The 24034-nt window shown below is 39.2% G+C and overlaps 1 protein-coding gene across 5 annotated transcripts in view; it reads left to right on the plus strand.

The window, feature by feature from the left end:
* Window positions 1-24034, plus strand: part of PLPPR1 (phospholipid phosphatase related 1) — a 295944-nt gene that overhangs the window by 216334 nt on the left and 55576 nt on the right. For 3 of the 5 annotated variants that reach the window (XM_055350385.2, XM_055350386.2, XM_019034279.4), the window contains one exon: window positions 19141-19329. The exons of the other annotated variants lie outside the window; for them this stretch is intronic. In XM_055350385.2, the coding sequence (XP_055206360.1) occupies window positions 19141-19329 (189 nt within the window). The remainder of the gene's footprint in view (window positions 1-19140; window positions 19330-24034) is intronic. 5 annotated transcript variants of the gene reach the window in all.

A 24034-nucleotide genomic window follows, 5' to 3' on the forward strand; every position in this document is an offset into this window, starting at 1 on the left:
CTTACCATCAGTCAATACCACTAACCCTGCCTCCTTGCTGCAGTTATACATAGTTGTTAAAAAACGAAACAAGTCTTTGCTGCATTCAATGCTGTGAGTTAGATAGAATCACCATGATTACACCAAATTCCATGCCAAACTTCATGATATGCCAACACTATTAGGTGACAGATTTGGGGACTAAGCTGTGGCAAGAGATAGCCATCCTCACTGACACCACAGCACCTCCCCTATTCTTTGGAGATTCTGATCCTTGTCCATGGCTCACTGTTGCTTTCTCTCCAGGTCTATTCTTGTCATCACCTTTTTCAGTCTCATCTCCTGGACTCCTCTTTATTCTATGGGTTCACTAACTAGCTGATCACATACTCTGATGACCCCCCAAATTGTGTCTCTAACCAAGAACTTTCTTCAATTCATATTCAGCTGCCTCCTTCATGTCTCACTTGGATGTCTAATAGGCATATCAAAATATGTTCAAAATTAAACTTATTTAATTTTAAACCCATAGCCCCCAAATTTGTTCCTTTTACAGCCTCTCCCATGTGGACCAAGACTTCATTTTTGTGCACTGTTGTTTCTCTACTGCCTGGCATACAGTAGGTGCTCAGCAAAAGTTTAGTGAATGAATCATTTTTTATTTTCAGAGTAGTTTAAACTGTTGTAAAGCAAGGTATTTCACTTTTGCTTTATTATGAGAGAGTAAGCTAGATAGAATGTTGTGAGCTTGCTCTGGAAATGCAATAGCACAGCAGTGTTAGAAGTATTCTGAGTACTTAGTAACTGATGTGTAAGCAAACCATCGTACCAAATCTGATTTTTCTGCCTGCCATCTTCTGCTCCAGTCTCGTATAGATTACCAGCAGGGTCAATCTCTTCAATGACAGATTTGACCATGCCACTGCCTTGCTCAAAATGCTTTGGAGTATATAAAGAAATTTAACTTCCTCCACCTGGCATCCAAAAGTCTCCTTTTTTGAGTTTCCACCTATTACTTCTCCATCTTCATCCTGAGATAGGGCCCTTGATACAAGCAGCATCATAACCCTAAAGGTGACTCTGGTCTCTCATGTTCATCAAGACTTTTTGGTTGGAAATGACAGAAATGAGAAGAGAACATACTGGCTGATGTAGCTGTAAATATGTCTCTGTACTGATATAGAAGGATGGTTGGTCACAATGTATTGTTGAGAGAAAAGCAAGCTGTAGAACAGCATGTATATTGTGATTCTAATTTTACATATTTTTAAATCTACCTGTGGTTGAGTGTGTTTATATGCCTGATGAGGAAAAAGTCTGGAAGAATAAATATACACCAAATGTTAGTAATAATTAACCTTTAGTGAATAAAAAATCCTGATGATATGTTTTCTAATTTACATATTTATATATTACAATATTCTATAGAAAATGTTTAAATTTACGCTTCGTTCATGGTATCACCCTGCTAATGCAATGCCATCATATGCCATCCAATATGGAGCCAGTAGCTACGTATGGCCACTTAAATTTAAAAGTGAAATAAAAAAATTCCATCCATCAGCTGCACTAGCCACATTTCAAGTGCTCAAGAGCCACCTATAGCTAGTGGCTGCCACATTGATTGCACAGGTATAGAACATTTCCATAAATGCACAGTGTTACTCACACAATGTGAAACACCTGTCAAGCTAGATGAACTAGATGTTCACCTGATTACTTTCTCTAGTATAATTGGCTTCGTTTAGATGCAGCCAGAGGGAAGCAGGTGCAGGTCTGAACACTTGTGATCTGACAGCCACCAGGAGTTTGACCGAAGTCCCAATCTGTTCATTTATGCAGGATCCTTAAATGTGTTTGGGAAAGACATTATCTTAGTGGCAACCTATTGAGTAATTTCAAAGGGAAATAAGAAAAATCCTTATCCAGTAATTTTTAAAGGAAAATGAGAACATCTGAGTCTCTTTGCAACATTGAGATTTACCTGTTTTAATGAGAAAAACAAACTGCTTGACTTGAGAGAATGTTTTTCCTTTTCATCTTATTTGCCTAATTCCGAAGTAACTTGGCCATGCTCATGGAGAAAGAAGAATCATGTTCCTTTCTGGCAAGGAAATTAAAACGGTACCATAAGTACTTCTGTTTAAAACTGTTTGAAAGCAAACATAGGAAACTCTTACCATGTTTCCTAAGTTTTTTTTTAATTGATTTGTTCCATGTGGCATGATGAAAACTCGATGTTCGTTTTATGTTTTCATTCTAATGTGGAGTCATAAAATCATTTTTCATTACCTAAGTCCCTAATTTAAAAACTCATGATGAGAAAATAATTCCAATTATAACCAAAACTCTTTTAAAAAGATTTGAGATAAGTGTGATTTTAATATTTAAATAGAACTTTATTATATCTCTGATCTCCTTTGAAAACTATGAAACAGTAGGTTCATGAAAATATTCCTTATTTTTTAGAGCAAAATTATTACACTGATAGCTGTAATGAATTACAGTGGAGGGTTCCACAGCATTTCATGGTTGTGGACTTTTGTACAAGAGTCAACAGCAATCAGGTGTCTTTTTTTTTTTAATTTAATAAAAGATGAAGAATGCATTAGTGGCCAGGCATGGTGGTTCATGCCTGTAATCCCAGCACTTTGGGAGGCTGAGGCAGGCGGATCATTTGAGGTCAGGAGTTCAAGACCAACCTGGCCAACATGGCGAAACCCCATCTCTACTAAAAATACAAAATGAGCCAGGTGTGGTGGCGTACACCTGTAATTACAGCTACTTGGGAGGCTGAGGCACGAGAATTGCTTGAACCCAGGAGGCTGCAGTGAGCCAAGATCATGCCCCTGGACTCCAGCCTGGTCGACTGAGTGAGACTTTGTCTCCAAAAATAAAAAAAATGCATTAGCATGCAGCATGATTCTTATTTTCTACTCATTCTGTTTCTTTTTCAACAAGTCAGATTTATTACAACCATAAATTGAGAAAGGCAGTATTTTGGGTCTATTATCAAATGCCACCCTTTATTCAACGTAACACCTTCTAAGTCTATAGGATGCTAAATATTCATTCATGGGCTCTATTTGGTCTTTGCATCTACCAAATTGAATTAATTATACTGCCCAGTATGTGGTTCAGTCATTTGATGATTTGTCCTCACCATTCCCTATCCTGACTCTAATGTATTTATTATATGCCCTTAAATATGTATATACCCTGAAAAGTATGTAGTGTTTTTAGTACATGTTTTTAACTTAGATAAAAATCATTGTACTACGGGTCTTTCTCTGCTTCTTTTCTGTTTTTCACTTAATGGTTTTAAGCTTTGTTTTTAAGCTTTTTAGTCAGTAGAACATAATGATTAAGACTAGAAAATCTAGACCAGCGGTCCCCAACATTTTTGGCACCAGAGACCAATTTTGTGGAAGACAGTTTTTCCACGGACCAGGGGATAGGGATGGTTTTAGGATGATTCAAGCACATTACATTTATTGTATATTTTATTTCTATTATTATTAAAATATAACATATAATGAAATAATTATACAACTCACCATATGTAGAATCAGTGGGAGCCCTTAGCTTGTTTTCCTGCAACTAGACAGTCCATCTAGGGGTGATAGGAAACAGTGACAGATTATCAGGCATTAGATTCTCATAAGGAACATGAAACCTAGATCTCACACTTGTGCAGTTCACAATAGGGTTCATGCTCCTATGAGAATCTCATGTCACTGCTGATTTGACAGGAGGCAGAGCTCAGGTGGTAATGTGAGCAATGGGGAGCAGCTGTAAATACAGAAGAAGCTTTGCTCACTTGCTTGCCACTCACCTCCTGCCCAGTTCCCATCAGGCCACAGACCAGGGAGGTTGTGTATCCCTGATCTAGATTATACTACATAGGGTGAATGCTGGCTCTTCCATGCTGTGTGACCTTATGCTAATAACTTAAACTCTCCAATCCAATAGTTACTAATATCCACTTTGTAAAAATACAAGGACTGAATGAATGTGTGTAAAGAACTTAGGCTTAGAAAAGTATTAGACATATAATAAGAGCCACTTATGTGTTTATGAAAATCCAATACATTATTTTTTAACAATTATGTAATATTCCATCATAGGCAGTACCTCATTTTACTTATTTTCCTGTTCCCTCCAACTTTTTAACCAAAAATGACACCGTATTGACAACCTTATGTCTTTCCTTGCACAAACCTATGGGATGTATACCAACGAGTGTGACTACTGGGTTATAGGGCATATGCACACTCCCCTTCTCCAGGCAGTGCCAGGTTGTACTCCAAAATGTCTGTGCCAACTTAAAATCTCTTGGCTGTGCATGGTGTTTCCATTTGCCTATATTCTCATCAACACTTATTATCTAACCTTCAAATTTTTGCTAATTTGATTAGACATAAAAATAACATGTCACTATTGTTTTGATTTGCATTTCTCCATTAGTGAGCTCATGTATATGAAAGTTAGTCATTTGGATTTCTCTAGCATTTGGCTGGTAAATGTTTAACTCCTGGCTTTAGGGGATGATGAAAGACAAGGGAGTTTGATTTGTTGTGCAGTTTGTCAATTTCCATGGTATAAATACTGCAGCATGACCAATTTCAAGCTACCCTTTAGCAACTAGAGCTCATGAAATTTCATAATAGGCTCTCATAAGATGGCACAACACAGCTCCAGGACACTATTGGATTGTTCCCTCTAGAAATTGCTTATTCATAACTTTGCCCATGTAAATATTTGATTTCCTGTCTTTCCCTTCAGGATTTACAGGAGTTTGTCTTATATATATGATGTTAATTACATCTGTGTTTCGAAGATTGCAAATAATTTCTCCCACTCTGCAAGAGTTAACCCTTTTGTTAACTTAATTAAAGAGTTAGTTTACTGAACAGAATGCCTTGAAGTTTGATGTAATTAATTATTTCCATTTTTTTCCTTTGGCCTTTGCTTTAGGGATCTTATTTAAGAAATGCATCTTGCTCCAAATGTGTTTATCAAACACCAGGTTTCATTCTTGCTGCCTGGGATTCAAAGATGAATTCCTGAGGAGCTTGCAGTTTAGGGGCAAGAAAACAACATGCAACTGAGTAGTGGCAATACAATATGGAATGTGCTTATCATTGCTACATTTGCAAATATTTAGATGTGCCTTTGCAAAGCAAAACAATTTTCCCCAATAGTGCATCTATGTGAATGATTAAAGGTCTGAACTTCACGAGCTAGGAGAGGTAAAATAATAACTCCTTATAACTTCACAAAGCATCCTAGTGTCTTGGGAATTTCATCTTGTCTCCTTTGAGAAAGTTGTCCAAAGATAATAGAACTTGAGATGACCTTACAGCAGTGGTGGAGCCAAGTCCAGTGTTCCATTGCTAACCCATTTCTCTGGCCATACACATTTGCTGCTCCTCCTCCTAGTTTCCGCTCCTGCTCCTCCCTGTGCTTCCTTAAAAAACAACAGCAGCAGCAACTCTTGTATTATTATCCTTTAACCCAACTGTTTGAACTGCATCCTCTCTTTTGAAACTTTCTGCATATAGCTTATAAGCTTTAAAACAGGATATATGTGTTTTACATAATAATTGATAGAAACTCAAGAGTTTAATTTTTAAAATAGTAGGTAGGTGTTTGCTTACACATTCACAGAATGGTGTGATCACATAAAACTACACCCAGATAAGCCTTGAAGAAATATACGTAAGTCTTTTAGAGATATAGATGGTGATAGTGATGCTGAGCCTGACTGGGTTGAAGAAGAACTATCTTGTGAGGAATTGAGGAGCTCCAAGCCATATTTTTCGAGGGTTGAGGGGGTGAGCAGACTGCCGCTGCTGACAGCTTCACCAGAATTGCTCCAAAGCAACCCAGAGATCCAAAAGGGAACTCTGTAATCGCAGAAATTCCAGGGGTGGTGCTCATTGTAAAGTAAGTTGTTGCTGCTATTATTGTTTGCCACATTCTTTCATTCTCCTTTCTTAGCTTGCTATGACATATGCATAATAGTGAATAGTGTAGCAAAGAACCTGATGTGGGGGTCCCTATGCCTGAACTATGAGATGGCATTTGTCTCTGAGTTCCTCAAAATGGTCCAAGCAAAATGTTCCTATTTTGTAACCACAATTGAGGTCGATGGTTCAATGATCAAGAACAGATAGTATATTTATCCTGATAGAAATAAAGATTGTAGCAATACAAAAGGCTTTTATTAAATTTGATGCCTGTAAACAGGTTGCTTCTAACACCCCCAAGACAAATAAACAGTCATACTTTTTCTCTCCCTCCCTTCTTCTTTCCAGTTCAGAAACTGCCTGCATTTCCCAAATTCAGTTTCATGAATATTCTTTATATTGATAATTTAGTGCACCATGGGTAGAAAGTGGGGGGAAGCTCTGTGTTCAAATGAGTTTAAATGACTGTATGCCAAAATGCATTTCTGGGAATTCCACAATACCAGTAGGCCCTGAGAATCTTCCAGTAACAAAATCTGTCAAATTGAGTTTAACCCAAGATTTCACAAACTTCTCCTGGCCCCAGATACTTATCTCTCTGTCTCATGTCCCCACACTCCCTCTTCTTTCCCAGAGCACTTATTACTATCTTGTATATTGGAGAACACCACTCAGAACACATTTATATTAAACCAATAGTTTAGTTTTAACCAATGTAATAATATGTCCCAAACAGTTTCATATCACATCACAAACTATAGACTCTCACCCACTTATTCAACCAATATTTTATTATTATGTACCTGTGCTAAACTGGGGTTACAGATTTGAAGGATCCTTTCCCTTAGGGCCTTACAGCTTGGTTTAGAGGGATTGGGATAGTCACACCTCATGCCAGAAGGGCACAGTTCCTGGCAGGTGAGCACAGGAGGGAGCCATCACATTATGCTGTGAAGACTTCTGAGCAATTTCAGGAGCTTTAGTGTTCATCTAAGCCAGTGTCCATCCACTTCTGTGTTCTTCTTTATAATTCGGCAACTAGTGTTCTGTACTAGACCCCATACAACTTAATCCCACCATAGCCCATCCATAATGACTAGGCAAACTTCTTTTGTTGGGCTAAAATCCTATTTTTTTTTTAGATTAAGTGGATTAATCTATTTTTAAATCCTTAAGTAAGTTATCTTTACTTTGGACTTACAACATCATACATTAGGGTTTTAATGTGGATATTATTATAGCATGAACAGGCCAACAAAATTAATTATAAAAGTATTCTTTACTCTTCTGTCTAGGTTTAAGACTCAAAATGACTGTTAGAACAAGGGAAAGGCTAAAAGCCACACGTTAGGCAGAAAGTTAAACCAGTCTTCCCAAAGCCAGTTCAGTACTCATTTTTGTACAATGCCTAAAGCTGCACAAGTAGTTCATGGTCCATCTAGTACTGCATCGAGGTCTTAAAATTCCGAAGGCCATACATTTCTATTACACCATGACAGCCAGCTCAAATGTCACTGCTGCCACATACTTCTTTGTCTCTCAGAGTTAATATTCACTTCTTGATGTCGTTGTGGTGTCTGTCCATCCTTCCTTCCATCTTTCTCAGCCACTCATCTATCCATCTGTTAAGGTATAACCAGTTGTGTTATAACACTGATAATATGGTCACATCCTCATATCCTTGAAAAGCTAAGAACTTCATCTTTATATTTCTCTCATCCCTCTGAGGGGCTTGGCACATGATTGGTGTGTAGCAGGAGTTTGCTGACTTCTATTGCTTTACCAGAGAGACCTCAAGTTAGCAACAAAATCAGTTTAGTTTAATGAAAGATATAGCAGAACTGTAAAATTTTAGACCATAGAGATCCTTGATGGATTGCATCTATCCCCTGTCCGTCCCTTAAACAAGTCAATAAGTAAGTAAAATGCACAAGTCATCCATGACCTTCTATTCACAGAATTCTCTTGGCTCGTCCTCACACCACTGTCACTTTCTCATGCATACCATGTGTATTCAGCTCTGCCCTTTCCCTTCTTTGAGGCAGCCCTGGGAAAGACCAGAGCTCTTGAGCCTCTCAGGCTCGAGTTCTATGCCTTTTGCTCTACTGATCCTTGCAATTATTGACTATCAGAAACTTGCTGTAGGATTTTATATTTATCCCAAATGTCAGAATCGTTTTGAATTTTTAATCTTGCTTTCTCTGATATTAGCTACGCCTGCCAGTTTTGTATCACTATACGTTTAACATTCTTCTATCTATTCATCCATGTCATTGAATTAAAAAATCCCTAGCAGCAAAAGATCAAAGAGAAAATTTTGTAGCCCAATTTAGTTTAAGTTATACCAAATATTTATCCCTTCCTTGATGTAGTTGTAAATCTACTTAGTAATATTATTATATGCTCTACATTTCTCCATATCATCCACCTATAAACAACCACCGAGACACTGGAGGAAGGAAGTACTAAATGAAGACAAGGATGTAGTATTTGCATTTATTCTTTAAGGAGTGGCCAAGTAAGAAGGTGAAGGCAGCCCAGGAAGAGAGGTAGACCTATGTATTCTCCACTAACTAAGGGGCCATGCCTGATGGGATTTGCTGGCTTGGACTCTATTTGAATGGTAGGCTGCTTCTATCCATTACCAAAAAATATGGGCAGGACAAAGGCCAGTGTGTTCAATGCAGAGAAAATTGCCTAGATTTACCTAGAATAGCTGTGTCTTAATCTGGGCTGCAATAGCAAATTGTAATAGACTAGGAAGCATAAACGACCATATAGCTCACTGTTTTGAAAACTGGGAAGCCAAGATCAAACAGCCAGCAGATTCACTGTCTAGTGAGGGCCCTCTTGCTGGTTTGCAGGTAGCTACTGTGAACCCCATACATCTAAGACAGGTCTGAATTTAGAAAGTTTATCCAAGGTTAAAGAGACATGCCTATGATATAGCCTGAGGAGGTCCTGATGACATGTGCCCTAGGTGGTCAGGACACAGCTTGGTTTTATACATTTTAGAAGACTTGAGACATCAATTAATATATCTAAGTTGTACATTGGTTCAGTCCAGAAAGGCGGGACAACTTGAAGCAGGGAAGGGGCTTCCAGGTCACAGGTAGATAAGAGACAAATGGTTGCATTCTTTTGAGTTTCTGGTTAGCCTTTCCAGAGGAAGCAATCGGATATGCATTTATCTCAGTCAGCAGAGGGATGACTTTGAGTTCTGTCTGTCCTTTGTCCACGAGGCAATTCCTTGTGAGGGAGGCATGTAGCTTTTTAATCGTTTTTTAGAAATGAAATGAGAGACAGGTTTTCCCTAAGAAGTTCCCAGCTTGACTTTTCCCTTTGGCTTAGTGATTTTGGGGTCCCAAGATTCATTTTAGTTTCATACTGCCTCCTTGCTATAACCTCACTGAGGCCAGGAGAGAGAGATCAGCTCTCTCATGTCTCCTAAGAACACTAATCCTATTCATGAGACTGGGACCCCACCTCCAAATACCATCACATTGGGGATTTAGGCTTTGAAATATGAATTTGGGGAGAACACAAAAATTCAGCCCATACAAAGTAATCACTGAAGATTTTGGAGGAGTATACGGATATAATCATAGCTATACCTTAGAATGGTAACTCTTTAGCAGCAGGGTAAATGATGGTATGGAAAGGTTGAGATCCCAAAGGCAGCAAAAGCAGGTCGGACAAGATTTCAAAAGTGCAGGTGAGAGAATGTGGAAGCCTGAAGGTGGCAGTGGCAGTTTGCATAAATGAGATAAATGTAAGGAGACCCTTCAGTAAGACTTTGGCAACTGACCAGGTATGGCATGAAGAGAAAGCTAGGGGAAGGAGGAGTCTAAGATGACACTGAGATTTCTAGCCTGTGTAACTGAGAGAATGGTGGTTGGATTTACCAGGATAGGGAACTCAAGAGAATCTGCAGCTTGGGGAGAGGAGAAATAATGAGTTCCAGTTTAGACTTGTGGCATTTGGAGTACCTATGGAACATACCAAGTTGGTGGTCAGGAGAAAACCCAGAGCTACAAATGATGATAGGAGAGTCAATGGAATCAATATAAGAATGGAAGCCACAAAAAGAGATGAGATCTACCTAGAAGAGAACATAGAAAGAAAATGACAAAGGGGTTAAAGATAGATCCTGGGTGGGTACCACCATTTATAGACCAGGCTGAAGAAAAGGGAAAAATAAAGGGACAGTGTTTTCAGATAGTTAAGAAAGAAGAATGGAGGAAGAGCAGACCTCAGTCAACCTCTACTATCACCCCAAAGTAAAAAAGCACTGAAAAGGAAGAGCAAATAGAAATTTAAAAGCAAGAAAAAGAGCTGAGTACTTATCAAGTGCCAGGCATTGTACTAAGCTTTTTATATACATCATGTCATTGTGTTAATTGCAGGTTTTCAGTGTAAAAAGAACAGTTAAATGGCTCCAGAGGTTCAGATTGAGGTAACTCATTATACCTCACAGAATAGTGTTAAGTATCATGTAAGATAATATATTTAAAGTTACATAGTTGATTACATGGGCAATCAGTAAGAGTCATTATTATTATTTCTTTGGGCTTACTTTTATAATACCTGTCTTCCCTGACAGAAAACCCCATGAGTCCAAAGACCATGGCTATTTTAACATTTTTGTTGCTCAGTTTTTTTAACTAAGTATTATTGATGTCTGTGTATAGTAGACACTCAATGTTAGTTGAATGACTGGATGATCACATTTCGTCTACATATCCTTGCCTGTGGGTGCCTCTTTATTCCTTAAAGAAGAGGGGATGAATTCTCATATACACACTGGTACATTTGAAGTCCCTCAGTTTTCACAAGAGGATGTCCTTCTTAACCACAGTTTAATTGCTTTAATTAAAAGATATAGGTCTGTCATGGAATCAACCTAAATGCTCAACAATGATAGACTGGATAAATAAACTGTGGAACATATACACCATGGAATAGTATGCATCCATAAAAAAGAATGAGATCATGTCCTTCGCCGGAACACGGATAGAGCTGGAGGCCATTATCCTTAGCAAACTAACACAGACACAGAAAACCAAATACTGCATGTTCTGACTTATAAGTGGGAGCTAAATGATAACACATCGACACATAGAGGGGAACAATGCACACTAGAACCTACCGGAGGGCAGAGGATCAGGAAAAATAATGGATACTAGACTTTATACCTATGTGATGAAATAATCTGTACAACAAACCCCCATGACACACATTTACCTATGTAACAAACCCATACATCCTGCACATGTACCCCTGAACTTAAAAGTTAAAAAAAGATATAGCTCTGTATTTAACTAACTGGAGACTTACTGGAAAAATAGTCTCTAATTCACTGCTGTGCATTAGTTTTTAGAAACTAAACTGAGAAAAACTATACCAAGGAAGGAGTCTTGAAAGATACACAGTCTATCTACTCTTCTGGGAAACTATTTTTGTTATGAGTCAGACACTGCTCTAAGTACTTGTTACACAGTCTCATTTAATCTTCATGATAATCTGAAGCATTAGGTACTATAGTATTATTAACCCAGTTTTTCAAATGGAGGCACAAACTTATTTCTAGACCACGCACCTAGTAGGCAGAACAGCTGGTTTCCAACCTAGGCAGTCTGTCCTGTACTCTTAACCTTTCATTATGCTGTCTCTCTCAAGTTCAACTGCAGCTGAATCATAATGCCTACCTCTTCCATTCTATTTCAGAGTCTTGTTTTTGTGAGTTTTGCTTATATGAAACCTATATTAAGTTGATATGAGGTCTCATATTAAGAACAGTATCATCAGGAAACAATAGATACTGGAGAAGATGTGGAGAAATAGGAATGCTTTTACACTGTTGGTGGGAGTGTAAATTAGTTCAACCATTGTGAAAGACAGTGTGGTGATTCCTCAAGGATCTAGAACCAGAAATACCATTTGAGCCAGCAATCCCATTACTGGGTATATACCCAAAGGATTATAAATCATTCTACTATAAAGATACATGCCCACGTATGTTTATTGCAGTACTGTTCACAATAGCAAAGACTTGGAACCAACCCAAATGCCCATCAATGATAGACCGGATAAAGAAATTGTGGTACATATATACCATGAAATACTATGCAGCCATAAAAAGGGATGAGTTCATGTCCTTTGCAAGGACATGGATGAAGCAGGAAACCATCATTCTCAGCAAACTAACACAAGAACAGAAAACCAAACAATGCATATTCTCACTCATAAGTGGGAGTTGAAAATTGAGAACACCTGGACACAGGGAGTGGAACATCGCACACCAGGGCCTGTCCGGGGGTAGGGGCCTGGGGGAGGGATAGCATTAGGAGTAATACATGACAGGTTGATGGGTGCAGCAAACCACCATGGCACATGTATACCTATGTAACAAACCCAGACATTCTGCACATGTATCCCAGAACTTAAAGTATAATTTAAAAAAAGAAAAATTTTAAAAAAAGAACAGCACCATGATACTCACCACTGAATCATTGTTTATCCTGTTACGTTGTTTACAAGAACCCAAAGGAAGAACTCCTGTCTGGTCACTATACCAGAAGTATTCTGCTTATCCTTTAACCATTGGTTTGCTTTTGATCTTATAGATATTGACCACCATTTTCTTATTGCATTGACTGTTAGACAATTTAGAATGAAGCATGTAAGTCCTGCCTCTATTTTATATCACCATATTTATTTCCTTCCTGCTTCCATTCCAACTTCTTGCTGATGCTAGCTTACTTTATTTGATGAAAGCTGATTTTTGGAACAAAATAGGAATACATAAACACACCTCACTGCATTTTTGTGAGATGATTATTAACCTTCATATAGATGAGAAAACTGACACTTGGAAACATTTAAAGTGTCCAAGTATGTAACATAGTTTAGTTCTTAATATTCTGCTGACTTATATTTGTAACCTGACTTTCCCCTAGGCCACACAAATTTTAGTGGAGAGAGATATTTATAGTAATCATCCAAGGTTTACTCCTGTGAGCTGTGTGACCTCATGCAATCTGTCTGTGCCTGTTTCCTCAAATGTAAAATGGAAATAATAATGTACTTACCACCCACCATGGTTGGGCAGATGAAGAGTTAATTTACGTAAGGTGTTTAAAACAGTTCCTGGGACATGCACAATATAACATTACCATCTCTGTCTCCTTCTCCTTTTCTTCCTCCCTCTCTTCTTCCTCCACCTCCATGGCTCTTCTGTCTGTTGTATATGGAGGACCTCCATCCCCTCTCAGGGGGTCAAACTTATTTCTAAGGCTCCCCAGTGAGGTCTCACGGGGGCTAGCAATTTATGTGCTTCCCCTCTAGCCTACTACATTGGTTTCCAGTTCTGTGAATGCTACTTGAGGGTTTCCCGCCCCAGCCCTTGTGTGCAACCATTGACATTTGTGACTAGGATGCTTTTTCCCAATACCAAAAAACATCCAAATCCTTAAAGTATGCTATTCCCTGGTGTCCTGGCTAAGACATTGCTTTCATGTCACCTAAGACATTGCTTTCATGTCACAACCGTGTCAGTTCTTACCACCTAAGCTCTGATGTCACACTCCCTCTGCCCAATATTTCCTTTATCCCCTCGCTTTATGGAATTGAATATCTATATTGATGGGGCTGGGCCAAAACCAATACCCTAAGCAGACACCACACAGCCCTCTCCCTCCCCATGCATCCTCTTCTCCCTCATGCAATATCCCCCCTTCCATTGTTCTCCTTCTATCAACTCCCCTCCCAACCAGTTCACCAGGCACCTGCAGCCATGCATGACTCCCACTGGGGATCAGCAGGCAACTTCCTACAGAAGACTTGTTGTTCCTTGTGTTGGTGGGCACGCCCAGGTAGATTACAAATTACATGGGGTTGGAGAGCATGTCTGAGAATTCCTCACCTTCACAGCGCTTAGACTGAGTTCAGAGGCAGCTCACAAGAAGAGTTGCTGATTGACTAGCTTTGATAGCTCATGGCCGAACCAGAATGAGAAACTTCTTTGGGGACGGATATATTGTCTCTGGTTTGTTTGTGCTTGGTTCATTGTTTGTGTTTAGTCACCCCAGATTGCTCAGGGCCATCCTAGTTTTAGCCCTGAAAGTCCTGTGCCCCAGGAAGCCCCTCAGCCCTGAACAAACTGGATTGTTGATCACCTAGCACTAGGATTCCCCAGTTTGAAATATGCCCTTTACACTTCAGACAAGATGCTTCATGTATACTCTCATTCCAAACTCTTGCCTCTGTCCTACTGCCCTGGACACACAGGCTTACATGAGTCACACCATCATTATCTGATTCCCTGTTTCCCCAGCTTGTATCAGGACATATAAATTATTGGTCCACAGTTCCTCCAGACTTAACAGCCTGTTGGAAAAGGTTCTCATCCTCTTCTCTCAGCTTTGTGACCTTCACAATTATTGCTCTTCTTGACATTTTTACTTTTCTTTAACCAGCAAAGGGCCTTGGTAGAAACACAGTGCTTTCAACCACAGGAAGCTGAATTTCAGATATTGCTGGATTCTGCCTTCTGAAGCCTCGTGGAAAGATCAGCACTTAATGCATTTTTTACTACTATATTGGATTGTCATTCTTGGAAAGCAACAGCTGAGGAAAGTCCCTGGTACATGAGCTCCTTACACCTTGTTATACTCCCACAGCCATAATTGCTTCTTTCACACTGACATCTTCAACCCTTCCACCAGTACTTGCACCCAGCATGGCCTCACCATCTGCTCATGTGACACCAACATTATGGCCTCCCTCCATGCATTCCTAAATGGAGCTGAGGAAGGCAACAGAGATGGCAAGTGTGCCAGCTGGCACCAGTGACACAAACATAGACAGTGATAAATCATGTCTCAGGACAGGGAGGAAGAAAGGAGTATGCTGATGGCTAATTGTGTGGCATCATCAGTGCAGTGAGATGGATCTCTCTGCTCATGGAGACAGAATCAATGTGTGTTGTTTCTGTTCCTGCAGTACGTGCATCAGTTTCCTTTAAAAATATGGTCACAGGAGGCTGGGTACGGTGGCTCAAGCCTGTAATCCCAGCACTTTGGGAGGCTGAGGCAGGCGGATCACGAGGTCAGAAGTTCGAGGCCAGCCTGGCCAACATAGTGAAACCCCGTCTCTACTAAAAATACAAAAAATTAACTGGGTGTGGTGGTGTGTGCCTGTAATCCCAGCTACTCGGGAGGCTGAGGCAGGAGAATCATGTGAACCTGGGAGGCAGAGGTTGCAGTGAGCCGAGATTGCGCCATTGCACACCAGCCTGGGCGAGAGTGCGAGACACCGCCTCAAAAAAAAAAAGGTCACAGGAGAATGTTCAATAGAAAATCAACTAGAAATCAAAATCTGAGTTGTTCTATTTCTGCTTCTGTGCATCTCTAAATAGCATTACTGGGGGACTTCCCAGGGAGTTTGAGGATTGCTTGAAAATGACAGGAAAGGCTGGGCGTGGTGGCTCACGCCTGTAATCCCGACACTTTGGGAGGCTGAGATGGATGGATCACTCGAGGTCAAGAGTTTGAGACCAGCCTGGTCAACATGATGAAACCTTGTCTCTACTAAAAATACAAAAAATTAGCCAGGCATGATGGCATGCACCTGTAATCCCAGCTACCGGGAAAGCGGAGGTTGCAGTGAGCCGAGATCCTGCCACTGCACTCCAGCCTGGAAGACAGAATGAGACCCTGTCTCCAAAAAAAAAAAAAAAGAAAAGAAAGAAAGAAAAAGAAAATTACAAGGAAGAGTTTCTGGCTTCTGGCTGCTCGGGGGAAGAGCCAAGGCAAGCCAATTCATGCTCGTGGTGGGTGGTCAGTTCTGTCACATAAGCTGCTGAAGCTCCCACCTACCACTACCACCCTTTGGGTCTCCAAGGTTCTCTGTTCTTTATGTCCTGCAAATTTTTATAAACTTTTAATTTATCCAGTTCTCTCTGAATGCTGCTTCCAGGATTAAATCACCTAGGCAACTATTCAAGATTTGTTCTATAGATCTCAAATTTAGGCATGTAATGCTTTCTTTGTTGTTAGATCTTCATTGATTTCAGTGTATTTGGTGTTAAGATAGTTCTGTTTTAAGAGCTTCCATTCCTTGTGTTTGTCTTGAGTTCTTTTCCTATATATAAGTTTTTGCTTTCATTTACCTCATTTTCACTTTTTTTAGAAAAAGGAAGTGGTAGCACAAAGATACCCATAAAATACAATCCTCTTCCTACGAAAGAGGAAGCGAGATGTCATTTATTTTTTTATCCAGAAGCCCCCATAGATCTTGCCTATTCCCATTCAGGTATCTCCCAAGAGCTGATGAAGCCAAGAGAGACAAAATTGTTTCCAGCCACATGGATGAGACACATGACACACACAAAAATCCCAGATCAGCCCTTTGCAGGGGGACAGACGGAACTCCAGAGACAGAGCCTTAAAACTGTTGGAAGCCTGGTGTTATTTCATCTTCAAAACATCAAGTCAACTGGCTAGGTTCCTTTCCATCAGGTCAACTCACTTAACAAGTCAAGCATAAAAGAAACAGTAACTTCATAGCTTTGATTTTATAAACTAGCTGCAATCAGGAGCACCTATTAGTAGGGGTAGCTTTGGAGTATCTCTCTCAATCTTTCAGGAAACATATTTTATCCAAGTCTCTTCTCTGTTGCTATAAGGAAAATAAATAAACCAATTACTTCAAACAGCAGAGAAGGCTGGCATAAAGGTTGGTGATTTACATGTGGCCCCAATAAACAACTCCAAGCATGGAAAAACACATGGAAGTGTCCAGAGATTACTGGACAGTCCAAAGTTGTGATTGGAGATCCACATCTCTGGGAGCAGAAAACGCTAGATACTAGAAGAATGTAATCCATAAACAGTCAGAAACAAGTCATGTGTAAGGGCTAGTGAATGAAGAGATGGTTTGTGGCCTAATTGGAATAAAAGGAAAGGTAGCAATGGATGTAGCTAAAAGGTAAACACCTTTAGATAAGATGGTTAGAAATTTGTACTTGAAGCTGGGCGCAGTGGCTCATGCCTGTAGAATCCTAGCACTTTGGAAGGCCGAGGTGGGTGGATCATTTGAATTAAGAATCTTCCCTGTCCTTCCAATTTCTCCTCTTTTGATGCCTTTCCTCTTTGGTATCTCTGTTATAATGTGTCTCAAGTACAAACTTCTGTCTGGTTTTGTTTTGTTTTTGAGACAGAGTCTCTATGCAGCCATAAAAAATGATGAGTTCATGTCCTTTGTAGGGACATGGATGAAGCTGGAAACCATCATTCTCAGCAAACTATCGCCAGGACAAAAAAACCAAACACCACATGTTCTCACTCACAGGTGGGAATTGAACAATGAGAACATTTGGACACAGGAAGGGGAACATCACACACCGGGGCCTGTTGTGGGTGGGGGAGGGGGGAGGGATAGCATTAGGAGATACACCTAATGTAAATGATGAATTAATGAGTGCAGCACACCAACATGGAACATGTATATATATGTAATAAACCTGCACATTGTGCACATGTACCCTAGAACTTAGAGTATTATAAAAATATACATAAAAAAATAAAATCTTTGATGTGAAAAAAAAGAAAAAAGAAAATGATGCTAATCTGCTACTGTATGGAAGAGTTGCAGAATTACTATCCCAGAAGTAGAGGCTGTGCTGGTTCCAGAGAATGGTTTATAGTGGGACAGAGGGTAAAGGCTGTGCTTCAGTGCTGTGGCTAAAGCAATGGATAGGAAAATGGATGAGGATGCCAAAAATTGCCTCTCTGTGCTAGAGTTTAGCTACTTTGCCTCCCCCATCGCTCTCTACCTTTTCGTATAAGATGCAGTTTTAGATCCTGATACAGCTCAGCTTTTGCTTTTTTCCTACAGATCAGGAAATGTGGGTTTCTAGTCGTGGCTTACACACTAACCAGCTGTGTGGCCTTGGATTAGTCATTCTGGGGCTGAAATAAGAACTTTAGTCTTCTTAAGCCCTGAAAAGATTATGATTTCCCTTTACTGCCTTATATGTACTTCAAAATACAAACAACTTTAAGCCATAGATATCTAAAGATGTCCTACCAAGTTCTGATTTTTTTTCATAACTTTGATACCTTTAAACAAATCAACATTTAAAAATATATTTTCTTCATTTTAGTTTGCCTGTTTTGTTAATGTTCAATCTAAGCACATGTTTAGTTTAATTTTTGGATTATCAGGCAGTGGTCAGTTCCACTTTCCTCATCTATGAAATAAAGGTGTCAGACAGGAAGAACTCTAAGATATCCCCCAGCTTAAGTTTCTGTAATTTCATGACCTCAAATGTATTTTCTATCTACCTTTATTCACCATCTTATCTTGGCATTGGTGATTTCCAAATATGAATGGAAAAACATGTTACATTTCCATATCCCCTCAATTCCACATACCTGCTAAAAACTATATCTAAACTTCGGTGAGTATCTAGGACATCTGACTCAAAACAAAAGGATAACTGTGTCTTTTTTTTATGTCTAAATCTTACAAAGGCTATATTTCTATAATAAGATATGATCATCAGCAAAGTCCTTGACTTAATGGCAGAAACCATTTTGGAAAAAGATAAAAGTTATGACTGATGTAGAATACCTGCCAATAATTTAGGGTGTCGAAATTTCCCTTAACCCATCTAGGATTTAGCTTTCCTGTTAATTTCTTCATTTGTCCATTCGTTCGTTTACTCGTGGTTTACCTACCTTTCGTATTTCATAAGGTAAGTCTACCTGTAATATTGTATGAAATTGCTCGTGAACAGTTCTCACATCTATGTCTTGACAACTCTTTTGCCACTGCCTTTTGACTTTTCACCTCTGTCCTAAATGGCTATAGTGCCTTGGTTCCCGTGCATACTCTGAGACTCTGAAAGGGTGGCAGCAGGGGCTGAAGCTCTCTACAAGCCTGGCTGGGATCTGCCTTTCAGATGGGAGCTGCTCATTATTTGCTGGAAGGTTTATAGAACAGATGTTACAAGGCAGACAAGCAAGCACACACTCCCAGAGCACGCTGCGCCAGGCACGCACACACTCGCCAATACCAATATCAGGAGAGCCGCTGCTGGGGTGATGGAGGGAGTGTGCTCTGAGGGGCAAGGGCTGCTCCGAAGCCCTGCTAATGTCTCTGTGTGGCCATGCTGTATTTTCAGCTTGTCATCATGGCTGGGACAGTGCTGCTTGCCTACTACTTCGAGTGCACTGACACTTTTCAGGTGCATATCCAAGGATTCTTCTGTCAGGACGGAGACTTAATGAAGCCTTACCCAGGGACAGAGGAAGAAAGCTTCATCACCCCTCTGGTGCTCTATTGTGTGCTGGCTGCCACCCCAACTGCTATTGTAAGTACAGAAATAGACTTTCCTCTTTATTGTCAGATACCCAAGAATATTTTCTGTCTGCTTTTTCTCCTCTTTCTTCTCTTCCTGAGCACTCACGAGCAGTTTTATCAGTGGCATCCTATTTCAGCCAAAACAGAGTGAATGGAGCTCTGCAGAAAAACTCATTAAAATAGGTCTTGTCTTGTATGGGTGGCTTTTGTTTTTCGGTATCTGAATTTTAAAAAGATGTTTTTTTAAAAAAGCATGTGAGAATGTTATAAATCAACAGGTATGATTGGCTAATATGTTAAGAACAGCTATTGTCCTCTTGAAAAAATATGCTATGAGTTGCAAGTATTCACAAGAGATTCTGAATGTAAGTGCTGGCACTGATATAATGGCTGAGATTAGAGTAGAATAGAATCCCTCAGGCCGATATCTCCTGCTGTTCTCATTGAACTTCCATAGACACCAGAGATGAGAGAAATTGCTTAACCTGAAGTTTGCTGTGATTCATTCTTGATGGCTCTGGCTCTGTTCACATTACATCACGTTAAATTAAGTTGCAACTTTACCTTCATATATTTCATTTTCCCTTTCATGAGGCAAAAAATGGGCCACACAGTCCTCTACAGAGATTGCTTAACAGCATAAAGTTTGCAGATCTGTGTTACCTGGTCAAGTGATTTAACACTTAGACATTTTAATTTTTATTTTTAAAATGATATTTGGGGGAGTTTTAAATTAAGTGTTTCTGCCTAAATATGCCATAAGGTCAGATTAGTCAGGATGTGATCTTAGTTCCCATTCCCCTCCTTCTCTTCTAACAGCTGACTCCCTGAACGCTCCCTCCTCCCCTACCTGCCCTCTATTCGGCAGTAATAAAAATACTGACTGGCATGCCGAGGAATACAGCAATTGCTTAGATACTCAGTTCGAATATTAGTTTTTTGTGCCAATGTTTTGCTTGCTTTCAGATGAGAAATGGAATAGAATTTTGAAGATAAATAATATGGGCATAATAAATTCATTTGGCTCATTGACCCCAGGCTCTACAAAGCTCTCCCTTAAATGATAGGACTGTGCTGTAAGGACTAAGATCAGCATTGATGAGCCACAACATGATGTATCAGAGGGACTAAGAAACAAGCTTTGCTGCGCAACACACCTGGATTCACATCCTGACTTTGGGCAAGTCACCTCACTGTTCCCTCCCATACAAAATAAGGACAACTGAATGCTTACCTCATGCGTTGCTGTGGGGCTTAGAAATGACTTAGCACAGTGCCTGGCATTTACGAAGTGTTCAGGAGCAGGGCAACAAAAAACCTGGCTGGAACTGCTCTTTGCCCTCTTTGGAATCACAGACCAACTTCCTACTTCTGAAAGCAATGAAATTCCACTGAGAACCCTCATTAAGACCTCTTCTCTCCAATTCTAGAGTGAAGGGAGATATGCCCATTCCTCAGAGGAAGGGTAATCTCTGTATGCCTCTTACCAGCCTACAGAATAAGAGAAAGCATACAGGACACCTTTCCATGTACCTCACAATGTGACACACTCCGCACCCCACGTAAAACTAGGAGACCAGACTGGGTTCTGTCTGGTATGGTTTCATGGTGGCTCTACCTGGAGGCCGTGGGCTCAATCTAGAATTGGGTCCTGGTTTCTTCCTGTCTCATAAGCATATCGCTTTCCTGTGTATTCAGACAGGCATCCCTGAGTGATCCATTGACTTACTGACATATTTCCTCTCTTCTTCCCAGTCCCAGAAAATTTCATTTATCATTGCTTAGGTTCTCCTTTAGTTACTTTTTATAATTATAGAGATTGTTTTACATTTAAAAAATGTAAAAAAGGGAAGGAAATGGATTAATAAAAATTGTGAGTGGAAAGTTAAAGTCAGAAAATAGAATTAATAAATTAAATGTACATCTGCCTGGCTAGTCTATAACAGAAAGTCAGACATACAAATACAGTTAAGAAAACATATACTTAAAAGCAAAAATAAATGAAAATATAAACTTAAGACTTATTTAAGTTGTATATACAATTCTGTGCCAATAAATGCTTACATCTCAATAAAATTGAAAACTCTATGAAGATGTTTACTAGTGATGCCTTATATCAAATTTTTTAAAAGATGTAGCAAAGCTGAATATATGAATGCCAACAGAATAAAATTTTAAACATGCCAAAATTTGTCTCAAAAAATAGTACTCAGGACACATAGCTGTGGAATAATTTTCCTCAAACATTTGAGGAATAAGAAATCTCAAACAATATAAAATGTTTCAAGGCCTTTTCATAAATGAAAAACTTTTCCATGCATATTACAAACAAGAAAAATATGGATGTAAAGCGCTTAGAAAGCGAGTCCACATAAATACCCACAAAAGCACCCTGAATAGTAACAATAACTCACTTAGCAGTGTTGATGCAAGCATATAAAAACAAACTGGTAGATTTGCCTACCTAAGAATAAAAATTTCCATCAGAAGTAAAGACTGCAAAAAAGTTTGCCACATAGGAGACTCAAATGTAAATACCCTTAATACTTAAAAAGATGAGCTTCCCAAAATCAAGATGAGAGAGGACAAGAATAGACAACTAACAACCAGCAATCAATAGACTATGTGCATATAAATATTTCTAAATTCATCACTAACCAAAGAAAAATCATTTTTTAAAGGATACAGCATTTTTCTCATATAAAATTGGCAAATGTTTTCAAAGAACTTAGTCTATGTTTACAAAATGTAGAGACTTTCATGTAATTCTAGTCAAAGCATAAACCAATATTTTCTTTCTGAAGAGCAGTTTGTTAAAGATGTATTAAGAGCTTAATAAACTTCAGACCCAGTCATTAATTACATCTTCTAGATTTATAAAAATACAAAGATTTGTATATAGGGATGTTCATGTCAGTAATAGTTTTAATAATTAGAAACTAGGAACTAGCTAAATACACAATACCAGACTGGTTTAATACATTATGTGCCAGCCATGTTTTTGAAACACCTTAAGTAATGATGGAACATGTTTGTAATTTAATATTAGGATTTTTTAAGGCCAAAAAATTGTATGCAGTATTGTGGGTAAGATCTTTTTCTCTTCTGTAAGAGAATCTGACATCACAATTTTCTGCCTCTGTTTCCCTAGAAAAAGATAATATGTATCAATTATGTCACCAGGTAAAATTGAGCCCTTATTGGTGAATTGCATCTGTTCTCAGATAACTGTTATGACCTGAGAGAGTGCTTGTGCTATGACTTCCAATAACAGTGACTCTGGTAACTTGGCATATCTATTGTGGGTCCCCGGAAACTATGCCTATGGAGTTGTTACACCATATATTGACTCCTACAGGGCATGTGGCTTTTCAGCCAGGGTAATTCCTGCATCCTCTGAAATGTATGTAGCCCCCATGCACCTGAGCTGTATTGTTCTGCTGGACCACTGCAAGGACATGTGCTAAAGATAAGCAGGTAATGCTACCCTGCCGGCAAGCTGTGGTTTCTTCCAAGTGGACCAGCACCAAATGTAGTCTGTGGGTCTGAATATTTAACATATCCTAAGAAGATACGTTGTGGATGTTGCAAGTATAATCCCAAATTTATAATTATAAAAGGAATAGAAAGTAAACATTTTCAACTATTATTTCTGAATGGTAATGTTAGTTTTTGTTCTTCATTTATACTTTTATATATTTCTTTCCAAATTCTACATGAATGTATATTGGTTTTAAACCAGACATACCTCTAAAACAAATTGTATAGTCCATTTCTTTTGGCAATAATTACAAAATGACCAAACTTTAATAAGACTTGAAAATGGCAATTCTAATAAAAACACACATCACCAAAACTTTACAAAGAATTTTCTCTTCTCTCAGAGTAAAAGTGATAGGTCTTCTTTCATTTTAAGATTTTCAGCAGAAGCTCTTCTCCAGGCTACAGCTTTTGATCTTATCTCTTCCATTAATTCATTTTCCCCAAATGACACAAATTGAAATGTAGTACAACTGCTCCCATGGAAGTCAACGTGATTTGGTCAGTGGACAGAGCATTAAGCACCTACAGTTCTACTCTAGTTCTCGATTATGAAACCCTGATTCAGCTTTTTCATTCCTTTGATAACACTGAAAAACCCCCCAAATATGTTACATAAATGATGGTCACAAGAATAACATCTTTTAATATACTTATATTGTGCAGACATGGCCTAATTTATCCTCAGAACAGCCAAAGAACATAGAGAAAGTGTGTGGTCCAATTTCTTTCATTTGGAGTTGAGACTGTTGAGACTCAAGTAGGTTAGATGATTTGCTGAAGGTTCCACCTAGTTCTGTGCATGATTAGACAGTCACCCATTTGGTTCCACTTATTTTCCTCGCAAATGAGGAGCATTGGTAGGAACCAGGGCTGATTGCAGCTGATAGGTCAATGGCAAAGAGCAGCGTGGCCTTGCTACCCTGCTAATGGCGCTTGATTGATTTTTCCTCAAGACCTAAAAATACATGAGCAGCAGCAAGATAGAAAACAGAAGACCTTTTCTGATAATGCTCAGGGAAGTTTCGCGGGAACAGTTTCCTGGGAACAAGGAGCTGCATTCACTTCTTCTGTCCTATCCTGGTGAGGTATGACCTGTTGCAGCTCCCAAGTGCCCACCTCAGCACACACTCCTGCTTCTGAGTATGCATCCTCCACTCTCCTCACAATGCAGT

The sequence above is a fragment of the Gorilla gorilla genome, chromosome 13, assembly GCF_029281585.2.
Source record: "Gorilla gorilla gorilla isolate KB3781 chromosome 13, NHGRI_mGorGor1-v2.1_pri, whole genome shotgun sequence".
Lineage (NCBI taxonomy): Eukaryota > Metazoa > Chordata > Mammalia > Primates > Hominidae > Gorilla > Gorilla gorilla.